Source organism: Cryptomeria japonica, chromosome 9 (assembly GCF_030272615.1).
Source record: "Cryptomeria japonica chromosome 9, Sugi_1.0, whole genome shotgun sequence".
In the NCBI taxonomy this organism is placed as follows: domain Eukaryota; kingdom Viridiplantae; phylum Streptophyta; class Pinopsida; order Cupressales; family Cupressaceae; genus Cryptomeria; species Cryptomeria japonica.
Window position 1 is genome coordinate 347,788,693 of NC_081413.1, and position 16,763 is coordinate 347,805,455.

The following is a 16,763-nucleotide window of genomic DNA, read 5'->3' on the forward strand; positions in this document are numbered from 1 at the left end:
TTTACAATAACCTTGCACAATTTTGCAGTCCTTTTCTTCCTCATTCTTTTTTCTTTTTGTAGAAGTTAAAAATGTTAAGGTTTGAGTGCATTGTGGTTATTTTATTTCTGACTGTAGTTATGCCCTATCTCCTCGGGAAATGATAATGTAAATGAACTTTTTTAACTTTTGGAAAGGTCTTGATATAATCTATTGCTAAGTAGAAGGTTGGAACAATTGGATGTGTTCTTCTTTGTTGCTGGAAATGATTTATGAAATCTAGTCATTCCTGCCCTAAACAAAGTTAGGCTGGTAAACAATAATGTTTTCTTTGGGGTAATTAAAGAATGAAGGATGGTTTCAACTGCAGGATATGATGTTAGGACGTGAATTAAATAATTCCAAACCATCTCCAAGTATCATGTATTTATTTCTGGCAAAAGATTATGTGTAAGACTTGATAGGTGTTCGGTCCTAATTACCACTCTCTCTCCTAGTTCCTTCTCTGTATGCATGATAATGAAAAAAATAATTGATTCATCTCATGAATGTGAATCAAATGTATTCCTTGTATTCTCTTCTATCTTAGTTCATCTTGAACAAAAATGGACTAGAGATTGACTAGTCTTGTAGCGTGTGTTTGATCTCTCTATCTCTCTCTAGTTCTCATAGTGAAAACTAAGGAAACAAAGAGATCAATAGGATGACTTTGTTATTATTATCATTCCACTTTATGTTTGCAAGGAATACATACATGCATGTTTGCATTATGATGTATGTTGTAATCTATGTCAAAGGGTTCGCCAAACTTCATGGTTAAAGTTTGGAATTCAGCGAACATTTAAAAAATATATAAAATTCGTTAAAATTCGCATAAATTCATACGGAAAAGAACATAAGTTTTATTAGGGTTTTTGAGAACAGAATCTCTCAAACTCGCAGCTAGAGCACAACACATGACAACAATAAAACAGTGGTGATCCGTGGGAGGAGTTGCTTTGAATTGAGCTTGGTGTCAAATGTCAAATCTACGAGGTCTGCCTCCTCAGCGATGACTATCCCGTTGACCATTACAACCACGTACTCCGCAACTCTCTCCCTACATGACTTCTTTTGCACTCTTTCTCTGTGGAGTCTGCTCATAGTTGCGATGACCCTCCACAAGTAGGCTGTCACGATTTCAAATGAAGTTTTTTTATATATATTTGTTTTTAGGCTTTTCTATAGTTTAATTTTTTTTAAAGCATATATTTTATATTTTGATAATTAACATCCTTAAAAAATTCATATCCTTTTATTTATATTTAATTTTGATTAAAAAAATACCATTTAATATTATTTTACTTGTTTATTTTTATTTATTTGTACTATTAACATTCAATAATTAAACAATTTAAATATTTAAATTCAATTTTTAAACTTATCAACTTTAATATATAATTTTAGACTTTATTATTTATAAATTATAATTTTGTGAATATATTAATTATATTTCAAAAAAATTGAATTTATATAAGGCGAATTTAATCACGAAATTATTTTCGAATTTTTTCTCCTCGTCGAACTTCATCCGATTTTTATTGTTGCCAAACACGAACTCAAATTTGAACCTTGTGACTTATAGGCTGTAACAGATGAGAAGAGAATTGAATCTCCTGTGACTTGTTAGTAAAATAATCTTATCTCTCTCTCTATGATAGTAATAAATGTAAGGTTTGGTCTTAACAATTCAATATAAATCAAATCAAATCCAAAGTGTCATAACACTGTTAAAACCCTAGCATATGATGTTAGAAGTTGCAGATCTGGAAAGAACTGTTATATTATGGCACTTTCACTTCACCAAACGTGCTCAAAATACAATTGTAATTCATGAAAATTACCAACAAATAATAATCTGCTCATTAGCCCTTCTTGCAGAATAGTGTATACTGTAATACAGTCCTGTTGGCAGTGGTTACAATCTTCCATGGCCCAAAGACCTTGGCAAAATGCACAATTGCAATTTACATCAAGAGCCCTTGCAATTAATATATTAAAAGCCCATTTTGATCTAAACTAGTGATGCCACTTTGCAACTTTTGTTGTTGAGATCTCAACTCCCATGAAATCTAAAGGTAAGAAAGGAATAAGAGATAGAAACGTGAATTAAAAGTTATATACTTGGAAACTAAAAAACATGAGCTTTCTCGCAATATACAGCATGTCTATAACCCTATGGCTGGGCAATCAGTATATGATGTTAGCTTAGAGAGATAAGTATGTGGAATCGCCCTGATTAGAGAAAGTAGATGGACAGCCACCCAAGTACACGAAATAAATATACATTATAGATGTATAAGTTTAAATAAACTCCTTACAGAAAATCACGAGTATCATGATGGTAACAATAAAATCCAAAATTGCATGTAAATTGTAACACCTAGTAATACAAGTACAGAGTGCCATAGAGAAACAATGAGGTGTAGGAAATCTCAGCTAATATACAGCCAAAATATGGTAGAAAAACTATAGAGTTTACATCCTTGGTCATGGTAGTTGTCATCTTTACCAACAGCAGGTTATGAAAGCCCAAAAAGAAGAGAAAATTCTGCTCTGGTTGCAAGAAAAAGTTGGACTCCTATTTAATAATAGCAATATTCCCTACAGCAAAGCACGACTACATAACAGCAACAAGATTCAGCCAATTTCCAAATTGAAATCCCACAACTTGTATAAGCAACTCCTCTAAAGGAGGTGAATTATTTAAACATTATTTAATATGTTATTGATGTATCATGCTGCTCATATACACAAAACTCATCAAAATTGCAAGTCGCAGAGGGTCTCGAGTAACCCCTTCACTTACTTACAGATGAGTTCCTGCAAGTCAGGCCCTACAACTCTGTGGCTACTTGCTGAGTCTGTGCCAGCAACTCAGCCCACAGTCTGTACACCAAGTTTTTGCCAAGTTTTGAAATTAAGCATGTTTTTAAACTTGTCGAGTTTTGCGTAGTTTTTGCCTAGTCACCAAGTCCAAGTCAAAATTCAGTCTGCCAAATTTTGCTGACCCATGAGGCAATACTATGATACTGATAATTCTGCAACAGACCCACTGAAACAACTAAATATACAGCTGTCTTGAGAATTGCAGAATATTCCTTTTGTTGTGGAAAAATCCAAGATTAATTCCAAGTTGTATTTATTACCCACAAGGTTGAAGTCCTCTTGGTGAGAAATCTGCATTAACAAAGAGCACACCATGGCTTAATTCCTGCTAGGTGCAGTTCGGGCTAAGTTTACTCAAGTGACTTTGATGAAATGGATTCACCCTGTTGTGGCCTCAAAGCCAAACAGGTAGAGAAACTGTCTGAGCCAAGGAAAAAGAGAGAGAAACTTATTTTGATTGCATGTTCTAGTACCATACCTTAAATAATATACAGAACTGAATATGATCACTCAGTAGAATCTGAAAGGCCGTAGCCACATCGGCCTAGGGAGGTGAGTGAAATGGATGTTTATGCTCCTTCCTATTATTGATAATAGTGCATATTTGATTCAAAAAATAATGGAGCACTTGTTAGTTCCCAAGGAGAAGAACTAGACTAAGGAGAACTGTTTCCTCATTGCCCTACACAGACCAGACTAAGAAGGAACATTTGTTAGTCCTCATCAACCTAAACATTTAGGACTCCAATCATCCAGTCAAGGACTACTTTCAAGTTCCCTTTGAGACAACTCAGGGTACGAGGGATCATTAATTAGTTTCGTTGATTGATATAACAGAACCTTCTATAATTGTCATGTTACTGATTAGCTAGAGAAATGAATTAGTAACCCTAACTACCAACAGGGTGTCAATGAAGAACATTTAATCACATTCATCGGTGATAACAAAAATACTGAGAGGGGGAGGGGGTGAATCAGTATTTTAAAAATTTAAAGACTTTTGAACACACAAAAACAAGAAGAAGATAATCAAAGTGACAAGAACACAATTTTTTATCACATGGAAAACCCTTTCGGGTAAAAAAACCACGGTTCATTGAAGAGGAAAAAAAATGGGCAACAACCCAGTTACAAAACCGAGCACCAACCCTGACTAACTTAGGCTCCAACCTCAATTACAAGAAGCCCCAACTTCTGATTTTAACAACACACAGAAAGGCTTCAACCTTCACAGAAGAAATTAATTATTTCAGAAATAATACAGCTCCTGATAGCTGTTAATTTTCTCCATTTAATACAAGCACACTCAATTTGACTGTTCACATATGGACTCTTTGAACTTTGGCTAAGAACATATCAGAATGACCTTAAAACACTAATAAAGTCTGTTCAGCACATCATACTGTCGTGAACCTCATACACTCCTGTGATACGCCAAGCACCTCATTACAGAGTCAACAAAGGCAAGACTTCCTCCTGTCTGTGTATTCTTCAAACTCTGGCTGTATATATTTCGCACACTTTCAGCTCGACACTCTCTTTTCAACCCTTTTTAATACCATGCACAACACCTCCACATACTCAAAAAAAATTCAAACCTGATGCATTCATCTATTTTTTTTTTAAACATCAAACCACTCTCCGTATCAGTCACAACTATTTAGCAGCTCAGGTTTTTTTTTTTAAAAAAAACCACACCAATCACCACGATGTTATACTCCACCGTTTTTTTTAACCTTTCAGATACCCTCTCCAAAAAAAATGAAAACACCACAGTACACCCATCTCATCCACAGGAGATTTTTTTTCACAAAAAAACGATTCAGTTCCACTACATCCAAAAATGCTTATCAGACGAACTCAAAAAAAGATTAGTATCATGTTCAGAAAAAGAGCCTCTATGGAAAGTCACTTCAACAAAAACGGATAGCTGTAGCTTCGTCAAGCACCAAAGAAAAATACTAAGTCAGGTATCAGGCAATTTTCCAGAAAAGAAACGCAAACTGTGAATATCAATGTAATTGCATTTTATTTTTGGACATCAATAAAACCAACACAATAAAAATAAAAACGCCCATCCAAAGGTTTCTGAAACACAAACTGATGTGGAAATAATTAATACTGCAGAACCGTCTGAGAGAATGACAAAAACACCCAAGGTCCCCTGCGATACTGTGCATACACCAGAAACCTGAAGCAAAAACGTTCTGGGCAATACTGACAATAAAAACGCCTGACCAAAACACCAGCACAACAACAGCAGATACAAACACGGCCAAATGTAGGGAGCATACATCGAATTAATACAAAAAGAATATCCTTCACAACGCCAGCTGTTGAATGCTGAAGTCGATTTGACACAGAGAGAGTATCCTGCAACACACACTACCCGAGTCTTATACAACACTTGCCAGCTCACTAAAACCAGTTGAGAAGATTGAACCAGTCAGCACACACACATCAATGGCAAAACAAGCGTAACATATTCCACTCAACCTGAGAGCTGGTAGAGAATTGTGTACATCTCAGTCACACACAAACATGCACAAACAAACAAATACACAAACGCATGCACACATAGACATACCTTCTCACACATGGGCATGCACACACATAAGAGTATGTGCACATATCATATGGATTAAATTGCCAACACAATGCCATCTTTCTTAAGAGAGCTCTTTCGGGTTAATTATGAGCTTCAGTACTAGAAAATAAAACGTGTAAAGTGAGATGAATTTGCTGCCTGAATAAAAAGTCTTAAAGGAGGAGTTGGCGGCAATAATTAATATAAGGGACAACATATAAACAGACAAAAAAACATACAAAGCCGTGATCATATACAATAATAAGGATCAAAACAAATCACAATATGTTAAAACCATGGTTGCCAGCCTGAGACATTCGTAATGAACAAAGCAGAGACAAGAACGCAAGAAATTGATGGGTTCAAGTAAATTACATAGTTACAAAGTAATGGGCATTTAAAAACTTATATCAAGGCCTGTAAGAACCTTACAGGATTTAATTTACAGAATTGAACTCAAGGAACCCCCAGTGGCCTAAGTCTTGCATTTTTAGAAGGAAAAAAACTAGACCTCAGACTCATTTGATATTTACTCATTTTTGTTCAACACATTCAAGAGGATACATACTCATATTTTCTGCCTTGCTCAATTATTGTCTGTACCACCATACACTGGAAAATCTTGACAAATAGGGGAATTGTGTTTATACTGAAAGCACTTTTGAATCAACCATTAACTGTGAAGTGATAGATATTTACATTAACACCAAAATTACCAGTTATAGGTGAGAGTTGAATCAAATAACAAATCGGTTACTCTAGAGTTCTTTTCTTATGCTAAGGTGTGAAATTTCAAGTTAAATTTCTCTATTCAGAAGACAATACCAACTATTCACAATTTAAACCCTACGAAAAAATAAATAAATAAATAAAATTTTAAAAAGACCTCATTAAATTTTTGATAGACTATAATTAATACATTACCATTACAATTTAGAAAGAATGAAATACATTACCATTACAAATTCAACTCCCAATTCTGGCCTGTCGAATTGAACTCTACATCTATTTCGATCAACAGTCAAAATATTGCCATCATGCACTTCCCTTGTTCTTGGATGGCAAGCAATAACACGCTGGCCTACAGATAAAGGCCGAGCTAAATCTGTTGGCAAACCCTCACGAATTCCAGCTCGAACTTCATTGTAATGCTTCCGTACTGACTCACGATACTGTTCCAATTTCTCCCTTTCCTCTTGAAGGAATCTTTTGGATAAACGACGTGGCTTACCAAGAGAACTGAAACACAAAGAATGAATTCATCAACACCCCAACAGCAAATAACTTTCCAAAATTATTTGCAATAGGATCCTTCATGCAATTTTATTGCATAGAATTATATAACATCAAAACACAGATTGACAGTTATCTTTGAGTACAGACAATTGCTAGATGTTATGACAGGAAAATCTGTAAGAGATCCATCAGACAACAAGCAGAAGGTACTTGTTTATATTAACCAAATGATTCTTATATTTACAATATTATCAGTTGCTGATCAATTGATGAACTTAAATGATTGCACTGGTAGAGTTACAAAATGTGTGGTTTTAAGAATATCACACTTACAGAATCATACAATTTAATTGCATAGAATTATATACAACCAAAACATGGGATGATGGTTATCTTTGAGTAAAGACAATTGCTAGAGATTATGACACTAAAGCCCATAAGAGGTCTGTGAGACAAATAAGCAGGAGCTATTTATTTATATTACCCAAGAGATTCTTATGTTTGCAAAATTATCAGCTGCTGATGACTTGATGTCACATGTATGGGGTGTTTAACACAGCAAGTCACTTACAATATAGGTTAAGATCTTGTATGTAACATCACATAGAGAGAGGACATTTTATTTGTTCTTCTGACCAAAGATGGTAGAAACGAGAATTTGTTGCCTATCATCTACTTAAACTAATAATTATGGTGTAGCAGTTTCCTGCAATTGTGAATAGAGTGGATTACAAACATGTGTTGCAATAACACTAAGTAGTTCACTGTCTTATTTTAAGACTTTGTAAACACTTACAATGTTACTACTAGAGCTCAAAATGCTAAACTTTTTGATTGGTTTAGCAGCATCTTTTGCAATAAGATCAATGAGAATATTAGTTTGACAGAAGCAAAGAGCTAGAGTACTTTTGTAGCAAACCTTAAAGGAAGTGACAGCCAGCAAAAGCAATCTCAAACACAAGGGCTATCCAAGTATTTCTCTACATACAGCGTGTCGTTATTGTCACAACATATAAAGAAAAAGATTATGGGATCTTTTTAATGTACTGGATGCTCCAGAACACCCCTGCCATATCCATATCTGTGTGTGTATTTGTATGAGCACATGTGCATCCATATGTGGATGCAGATGGGTGCTGGTGTGTGTGGTGTATGGATGTTCCCACATCATATCATATCATAGGATATCCAAACTACTGGTGCATATAAATCTTGAGAACGGTAAAAGTCAGCAACCAAAATGATGCAAAGCATGAGGAGGGCAAAGTTGATGCCATATAGAAATTACTTTTGTCATTTCAGATGCACAGGGCAAGTGTCTATGTGATAATTGTTGGTGCTTTGATTAAGGTGCTTCAAAGCATACAATATATAAAATACCTAATTCACTCCATTTAAGAAAACAGAATAACGTTACAATATGTCATTTTGGGAGATTGTGGCGCTAGATTTATTGAAGGCAGAGGTGATGCTCAACTGAAATTGGTAGATGGTAAAACATTCTCATTCCAGAATATACTTTATATTCCAAATTACAGAAGGATTATCCATCCATTAATCAGATATCAAAACAATGTCTGCTTATGAGATGGTATGTTCAAAAGAGTGGAAAATGCTTTGTGAAGGATAAAAGGACAGAAATTCTACTTGCCTCAGGTATGGGGAGAAAATGCTACATACATATTCGACCCTGTTGTCAACTGTATGATTGCCAACAAAGCTGTGTTTATTAATGAAAATACATGTTTGGACCAAATTATTTCATGTCGAACTATTGGTATTAATGGATGATTTTAAGGTACTACTTGATCCAGTAAGTTAATATGTGCAAGAACAAATGAGAAATGTACGAAGCTAAAAATGCTACATGTTCAGCTGATGATATTACTGGTTCAGCTAAAAAAGGTGGTTTGATATAGTAATACTGTCCTACATTTAAAGATGAATGAAGATTAATTTGATGAAGGAGCAGGTGCTAGGGAAAAGGCATTCAAAGATTTTAGACCATAAGTAAGATGCAGTGTTGTCTGATGTTCTAAAATTCTTTTGAGCCTCATTTTTACAATTAAGCAAAAGGCAAAGTTCAGTGAGAGAAGGCAATGACATTAGAGTAATATCTAACTTTTGACAAGTAATCCAATGGAGATTATCAAATAACAATAAAAATAACCCAAGGGTGTTCATGGATTGATCATACTAAGCCAAGGCAGATACCTTTCTCAAATACCACAAAGATAACCATATAAGGTTGGCAAAAGATATTTCAACAAAATTTGACTGGAACTTTGGCAAATCAATGTTAGGAGAGATTTTCTTTGTAATAGAATCAAATATAAATCTCAAATGCATCAGCATCAGGGACTCTAGGTGTGCAAGTTGATCAAGGCCCTTTAAAATAAGGAAGAGACTAAGGACCCTGGTACACTAAAGCATACTAGCATCTTATCTCATGCAAATGCACGAGTCCTCAGAATCCAAATCTATATGCCAAAAGCACGGATAATGATTTTGTAATCTTGTTGGTGTATATGAATAAATTAGCATCACATATAATCAGGCTAATGCTACTGAAGTTAAAAAAATATTAATGTACTACTTTTTACATGAATGATGTAGTTCTCATACATTACTGTCACTTTGTAGAGTTTTGATAAACTAGCAATTGTATTATTATTTCTCAACAAATTATGACAAAAGCTTGCATGAAGTTTCCAAAAGAGTGTAAATCAACCTCTACATCACTGGAAGTAAGGCTGAAATTCTCATTGAACATTGGCTTGTACAATTGTACAATTTATACTTTTATATGTAGCAGACACAAAGCTCAACATACCCAACACCAGTCGACTATATTTCACTTTTAATGGCATCTCCAAGCTATTCATTTGGCTGGAATGAAGAGGATATTACGGCAAAGCTTTAAATCTCATGACTCCACAAAACTTGGCAGGCCCAATTAATTTGGACCTGGTAACTCAGCAAAACTTCTGAACAATAAAACTATGCACAAAAAACTACCCCCAAGTCTTCTGCAATCAAGTGCAAAACCTAAATAACCCAAAGATAAACAATATTTTTTCTAGCCTATAGTTTATCTCTTACAATCTAAGTTGCAAGTTCTGGTTCAGGTCTTGGTTCAGGTTCATTGATTTGGTTTATAGATCCAGCATAAAAGTTTGGGGGGTTAGGTTTGTCCATACAAAAAGCATATAAAAAACATTTTCTAAATAAATAAATACATCCTTTTCAACGATTCTATAATACTCGGAGAAAATAAAATTATAAACCCATTTCAAAATTTAATAATAGAGTACTTTATCTTTACGGGGTAACAACATTTATTATTACCCTTTACAATATAAGGACTCTATTATTAAATTTAATAATGATAATAGAAAATTATATTGCATAACAATTTTAATAATAGTGATAGAATTATTAATTAATAATAATCATAGATATAACAATATTACCCCTTACACAAGTTGAAATTTATTTTAATTTTTATAATTAAAAATGTCTCCTGAAAATTGCACTCCCTCCTACTTCTCATCTTTTATCTTCCTCAATTCCTTCTGTGGCTAGGGATCTATCTCCATTCCTTTCTCCCATAGATTTCCCATCACTACAACAAGGAGCTTCCAAGTTTCTACAAAATGAATTTTCTCGTAGTTTTATTTGGGGAAAAAATTTGGAATGTTTCTCCTGTTTGCAATAGCACTCTTGATGGTAATCTCCCTTGCACATCTAGAATTTCGACACTATGGATCTCCTACTGTCATGGCCCCTTCAAGGAATGTACCAGATCGCAGCATTGATAAAAGCATGGTCACAGCCTTACCGATTAAATCAAAAATGCAGAATTAAACTATATTCTAGACAGCTGACTAAAAAATGACAGTAATTTTAACAAGTCATTTAATATTAATTTAAGGGAAATCATCATTGAAAATAGATAAATAAATACTTCAATAAAAGATAATAAAATCATAATTAAGGGTTAAGAGTTGTGACTCTTTCAGAAAGGGCAAAATAATGAAAAGGCACGACTCCTCCATCATATGGGAAGATATAAAAGGGAGAAGAGAACCTCATTTGAGAGGGGATAATTTTGGGAATCAGAATCAGAAGTGCGGAACAGATTTAAATAAGAAATGCAGATCTGATTGTGAAAAGTTGTGTCCCTTTCAAAGGGCAGAAATAGTGAAGGGTTGCACTCTTTCAAAGGGTGCTAATGGTGAAAGGATGTGTCTCTTGCCAGAGGGCATACATGATGAAGAGATGTGACCTCTCCATCACATGGAGAGATATAAAGGAAAGGAATCAAAAACATCCAATGAAATCACCATCGATCAGATCAGATCAGATCAGATCAGAACTGTTATTAAGTTACAGGCAGTAACATCTTTGTTCTCGGTGGTATGCAAGGGGATGCGCTTTATATGTACGCTTAATATATGAAGCCTGATAATGTTCTTATGCAGATGTTAGTAGTAATATTAATATAGACTGCAATATGTATGACAGTAATACTTAATTTCATATAAATTCATAGTACATGAAAGACTATAATATTAATAGCCCATTCCTTAATACTTCTTCTAATGCCTATGGAGGATGGGAATGATTAGTGTAGGGAAAGGCGGTCTAAATTCTCACAAATCAAGCAATCCCGACATGGGGTAAGGACAAATCTGCCAGAAACCTTGAGGGAGCAGTCCCAAAATGTGGTAAGGGCCTGCATCCGGAAACCTTGAGGGAGCCTGCTTGTTGATTGGTCTCTAAGCACCCTAGCACAATAATTTTCCCTCCTCGGTTTGGGTGAGAGAAGTAACAGGGATAAGACCTTGATATATAGGGTCATGGAATTGTATTATTAAGAAGTAAATGCCTACTAATCTAAACATTTAACTTAAGATGTTATAATATTTAATGATGCATTCAATAATATAAATTAATTGTTGATAAACAGCCTGCCTCCAAGTACGGGACATCACACCTACACGTGTTGGTTAAGAGATTTGTCAATGCAGCTTTCTTTGACAATTGACCCTCAGAAGCCAAGTGAGCAGCAACAAAAGAGCCAACAGCTGGAGAGACTGTTATTAGTTAACCACCTTCCTCAAAAAACTTGAGGTACGGCTCCCAAACATGATGAAATTTTGGGTTTTTAATTGATATGCTTTTAACAAAAAAGCGGGAAAGGCAAGCAAACTAAAACAAAACTAAGAAAAGTAATTACAAAGAAAGGAGAATGAACAAAAAGATTCATTCTACAGGAGTGATTGTTAAAATTAGAAACCATGCAATCTAGAGTTTAAGAATAGAATGCAATCTAACATCAGAAAGATGCATCCATGTAGGCACAAATGACTCACAGTTCAAATGATAACTTGTAATTTTATTCCAGAAGCATTAAGTAAAACATAGAGATGAAAGAGGAAATCAACTGCAGTTCATCACATGACAAGATACTTAGAGAAAAATGGCTGCAAACTGAACATTCAAACAGTTAAAAGCATAAAGAGTTGTACTCCAACTCACAGACCGTCATTGTTTCTTTCTTTCTCTAAAAATTAAAATGGAAGAGATCACAAACTATTTCTTTCTTGTACAAGATAAAAAAAATAAAACTCTTTCCCCCAAAAAGCTTCTGAGAATTAAACCCAAAAACCCTCTTTATTAGGTTGAAATCCCAAGTATTTATAACTTTTCAGTTTTGTAACTGACTGTTTGTCAAATTCAGAGTTTTCCAGGTTTGATAAAATAATTACAAACCACTCACGATAATTAGGATCAAGAACTTCATCATAATTGTGATCAGCGTACTCTTGTAAAATGGGCATAGTCAAATTCCCTTTATCCTCATCTGTGATAGTTGTAGAAACCAAATAGCTGCTTGCTTGAAGCTTAAAGAAGTCAGGTCATGCGTGGCAAATAAAATTAAATACAACAATCCAAATTCAAAATTCAAACAATACTCTAGAGGAAACTTTACAAAATTTACTTCACAATAGGCTTCTGCTGGTGCTATGCAGGAAAACGGGGTTGCTCAGCATGCTTCACTAGAAGAAGTGTAGTTCCTACCACAGAAACCAAATTCTATTATCAATATCAATGTTACCATGGTCATCTTCTAATATAGTTGAAAGTAATTTAAATTCTCTAGCACTTGGTGCACACAATTCAATGCATTTCCAGTCAATATCAGATTTATCAGATTCTAAGGGCAAAATAAGGTACATAGAGGAACTACATCATAGAATCTTTTTTTCAGCGATTGTTTTCCTATTCCTTAGATTCCCACAAATTCCATTCAAGATTGTTTCTTCTCTTGGTCAAAGACTTGGTCTTAACATTTCTCCAAAGTCATTTCTCCACTTGGCCAAAGACTTGGTCTTAACAACTTTACCTATAGTCAGAAATAGATATATTTCTGTATGGGATGAATACACTATGGAAGGGCTCCAATTATTTGTTTGTCCATTCAAGTATAATATTGCCAAAAGTTTACTTGTTTGTAATGCTAAAGCACCCATAGTTCAACTTCAAACCCTTCATCCTCCTCAAAGCTTATGAGGCAATCTCCATCATTTCTTCTTCTAAAGATGATTTATAGCTTGTTTAAACACATTAACCTCTCATATAGCCTGACCTTACATTGTATTGTTGTATTGCAATAAGTCTGCCATGTAGCAACCGCTATCTGAACAAAACACAAACTTAATAATCTTAAGGTCCATAATTTGAGCTCCACATGTTATCCGTCATCCCTCCACCACACTCATAGAATCAAGCAAAGAAGTTACAATTACAGAGGTGCTCTTATAAATCTAATGGTTCATGATCTTTCTTTAAAGGCCAATGTTTGAGAGACTAGGAATCATTGCCTTTATAAAGACCAGATTGTGATGGTTATTTGGGTCTTCTATATTTGCTTGAAAGTCCCTCAAACCTTTTAACAAATCCATTTATGCATGTTGACGCATTTACTGCCTTCCATGCAGTGAGTTTTCCATAAGGCAATTTGCAATTATGGCATTCCATGAGATGACGTTTTCAATCAGCTTGCACCTCGTTCGTGCTTCCACATTTGCATACATGTTTGCCAATGCTTTTATAGCTAGAACATTTAATAAACTTTGTGTTCCTTTATGCATCAATGGATGTTCATTTCCTTTAGAAAATCTCCCAATAACTCATAGAATGGAATACTGATGAAGATTGAAGAACTCCACTCCACACCTGCAAATTTTATTTACTTTAAAGTATAAGACTAATAATTTGATGTCTTTCCAATGATCTATGGTATTTTGCTCATACATCATATTAAAGTAGGTGTCAAAATGAAGAAACAAAAGAATTTTGGATTAGTTGTTGGGCCCCAATAAGGTTTTGAAAACCTTGTCACGGCCTAACAAGGTTTTGAGAAACTTTAAAAAATTTAATGTCATTCATTTCATAATAAATTATTATTGGATTCTGGAAGTAGTTGGGAAGCGCGGTTATCCTCATGAAAATTCTTGTTTGAAGTAGCATGTCGAAGCTTATTCACCATAGTCCTCTCCTTCCATTCTTTGATGAAATTTTTGAGAAGTGAGGATTGGTTGCAACTCAAATAATTCAATTTCCCAAACTAAAACAAGACAACTCCTTTTGCCTTTGCTAGGATACTGTGAAATTAACTATCTATCAAACAAATGCCTAGAGACCAAATCCACTAGATCCCAAATTATTTCTTTTGACAAGAGACAAAAGGAATATTTGTCAGCTTGATATCTTGTGTCCTAGCTGCTCATTCACTCATCTAGATTTGATATACTTGAAAATGTTTTCTGAAAATAATTCCCCTCTCTAACACATTCAAAATGGGTCATATACCATAGGATTCCATAATAGCTTGGGCTCCAAAATCAATAATTTCTTCTAGAACAAGCACATCAAGAGTTTACAATGCAACCTCAGCTGCTCCAGATCTAGCCTCTCAAACAATGTTTACCAATGGCTCCACAACCTCTGACTTGACAAAGACAACAAAATTATCTAGCAATTGTATTTGATTGTAAATTCTTGTAGTAGCTTATTCTGACAGATCTGTTTTGTGCATATCCTTCAACTTTGTTTCAACATTATGTATATAAACCTGCCATAGCGTATGATAAAAATATCTATTTGGTAATGCTTTGATAGATTTTCATAACCTATTATAGGCTGCCAAGACTAGGATTGGGCTTCTACTTTTTCCTTTAGCATTGTTTGAAAGTTTTTGAGGCTATTCCAACAAACCCACAACGTGTATATCCTGTGTATATCCTATGACTATACCAACCCAAGCAATGTGTTCCTTGTATATGTTTCCATCTTTCGCTGCCGGCACAAAGGACAGGTTTTGAAACCCTTGTCAATCGATGAAACAAGTTTCCGAACCAAATAAAAGTACCATTAACGAGTCTGCAGACTTCAACTTTCGAAGACAACTCACCATTGTGAAGTTATGAGTGGTATTGTGAGCTTCTACAATGGGTTCTAGAACAACTAAATTTTTTTGCTAAAAATTGATTTTAAGAACCATGTACATTTTGGGAGTTTAAGGAAATTCAAAAGGCTCCAGTTTTTCAAAGTGAAATTTTGTAACTCAGCCTTACGCTAACAATGGCTCTAGTCGGTTAATGCAGAAAATTATGATTTTCAAAATTACAGATTGGAAGCATATTTGCACGAAGACCGACCAGATGGAGTATAATAACTCCATAAAACACCTTATCACTCATTTTTTGCTTCAGACATCTGAAAATTTGCCTTTCGATCATTTTCATAGATCGCTCGCCAAAATTTTGAAAAATTAAAATCTGCAAAACCAAAGGTATTATGTCTTGAAAACATATGCCACAATATCCTTGAAGAAGTCAAGCACACCCCTGTAAAACAATTCTCTTTCATCTAAAACGGCTGCCCGGATTTAATTGTTTTGGCCAATTTGGGTCAGGTTGTGTAATGACACAAAAACCAACATTTCACAACTACGAATGTGAATTGACGACTCAAATTTGATGAGAGATTCAACATAAGAGGGCACCCATAGCAATCAAGTGTCACCAACTCAAATAAATTTTGACAAAGGTGGAAATAAACAACAAAGCTTACCAATTAGATGTGAAAAAGTTCAATTTTTTTTAAGGATGAAATTGCAAGTAAAAACTGCAACTTGAATGGAACTTCTTTCGAATGATCATGAACGATGCTTTCTCCACATGAGTCTATTGAGCTACACTGCACTAAATCCAGGCTTTAAGAATTTTAGCATGAGCATTAACCGAAACTACTCATTTTATGGATGGCATTAAACCAATTTCTTGTAGACATGAGTAGGAAAAAGACTAGATTTTCCCCAAATGAACACAAAAATATTGTTTTGAAATCCAAAGTTCAACTAATTTGTTTTGGATACTTCAAAACTAGCAAAATCCAATATGAGTTTGCCCAAATTCCAAGACAAATCCACAATGATTCTTCACATCTAGATTGACCCAGATCACAAACATGGTTCAAACATATCTCACATATCTAGCAACATAGCTTACAATCAAGCTAAGTTGCCAATTCTGATAAGGCGATAGGTACAAGTACTGAGTTTTGCTACGCCGGCACAATATTTTTTCCTTGGTAAATGTACAGATGAGTGCTATATATGTGTATGTGTGTGCGTGTGCGTGCGCGCATGTGCGGTATATGTATATCTGTATGTATATATGTATGTGCATGTGCATGTATGTGTAAATATACATGTGTGTAGTATATGTGTATGTGTATATATTCATGTGTGTATGTGTGTGTGTGTGTGTGTGTGCAAAAATAAAATAAAATATACAAAATCTTTGATTGTATGATACTTAATCAATGATCAATAATATTATTGTCTAAGTTGCCAATTTTGGTCTCCCCTATCAACCCCTCATTGTAATCAAATCTCTTATGTGACATGAGATGCCAATAACTAGTGAGGACTAAGAGTGGAGACCCTAATAGGTAGGGA

At 34.6% G+C, this 16,763-nt stretch overlaps 1 protein-coding gene across 6 annotated transcripts in view; it reads right to left on the reverse strand.

Moving 5' to 3' along the window:
• Positions 1-16,763, reverse strand: part of LOC131029708 (protein ALWAYS EARLY 2) — a 98,271-nt gene that overhangs the window by 16,180 nt on the left and 65,328 nt on the right. For all 6 annotated transcript variants that reach the window (XM_057960319.2, XM_057960318.2, XM_057960315.2 and 3 more), the window contains one exon: positions 6,451-6,733. In XM_057960319.2, coding sequence (XP_057816302.1) covers positions 6,451-6,733 — 283 coding nt within the window. The remainder of the gene's footprint in view (positions 1-6,450; positions 6,734-16,763) is intronic.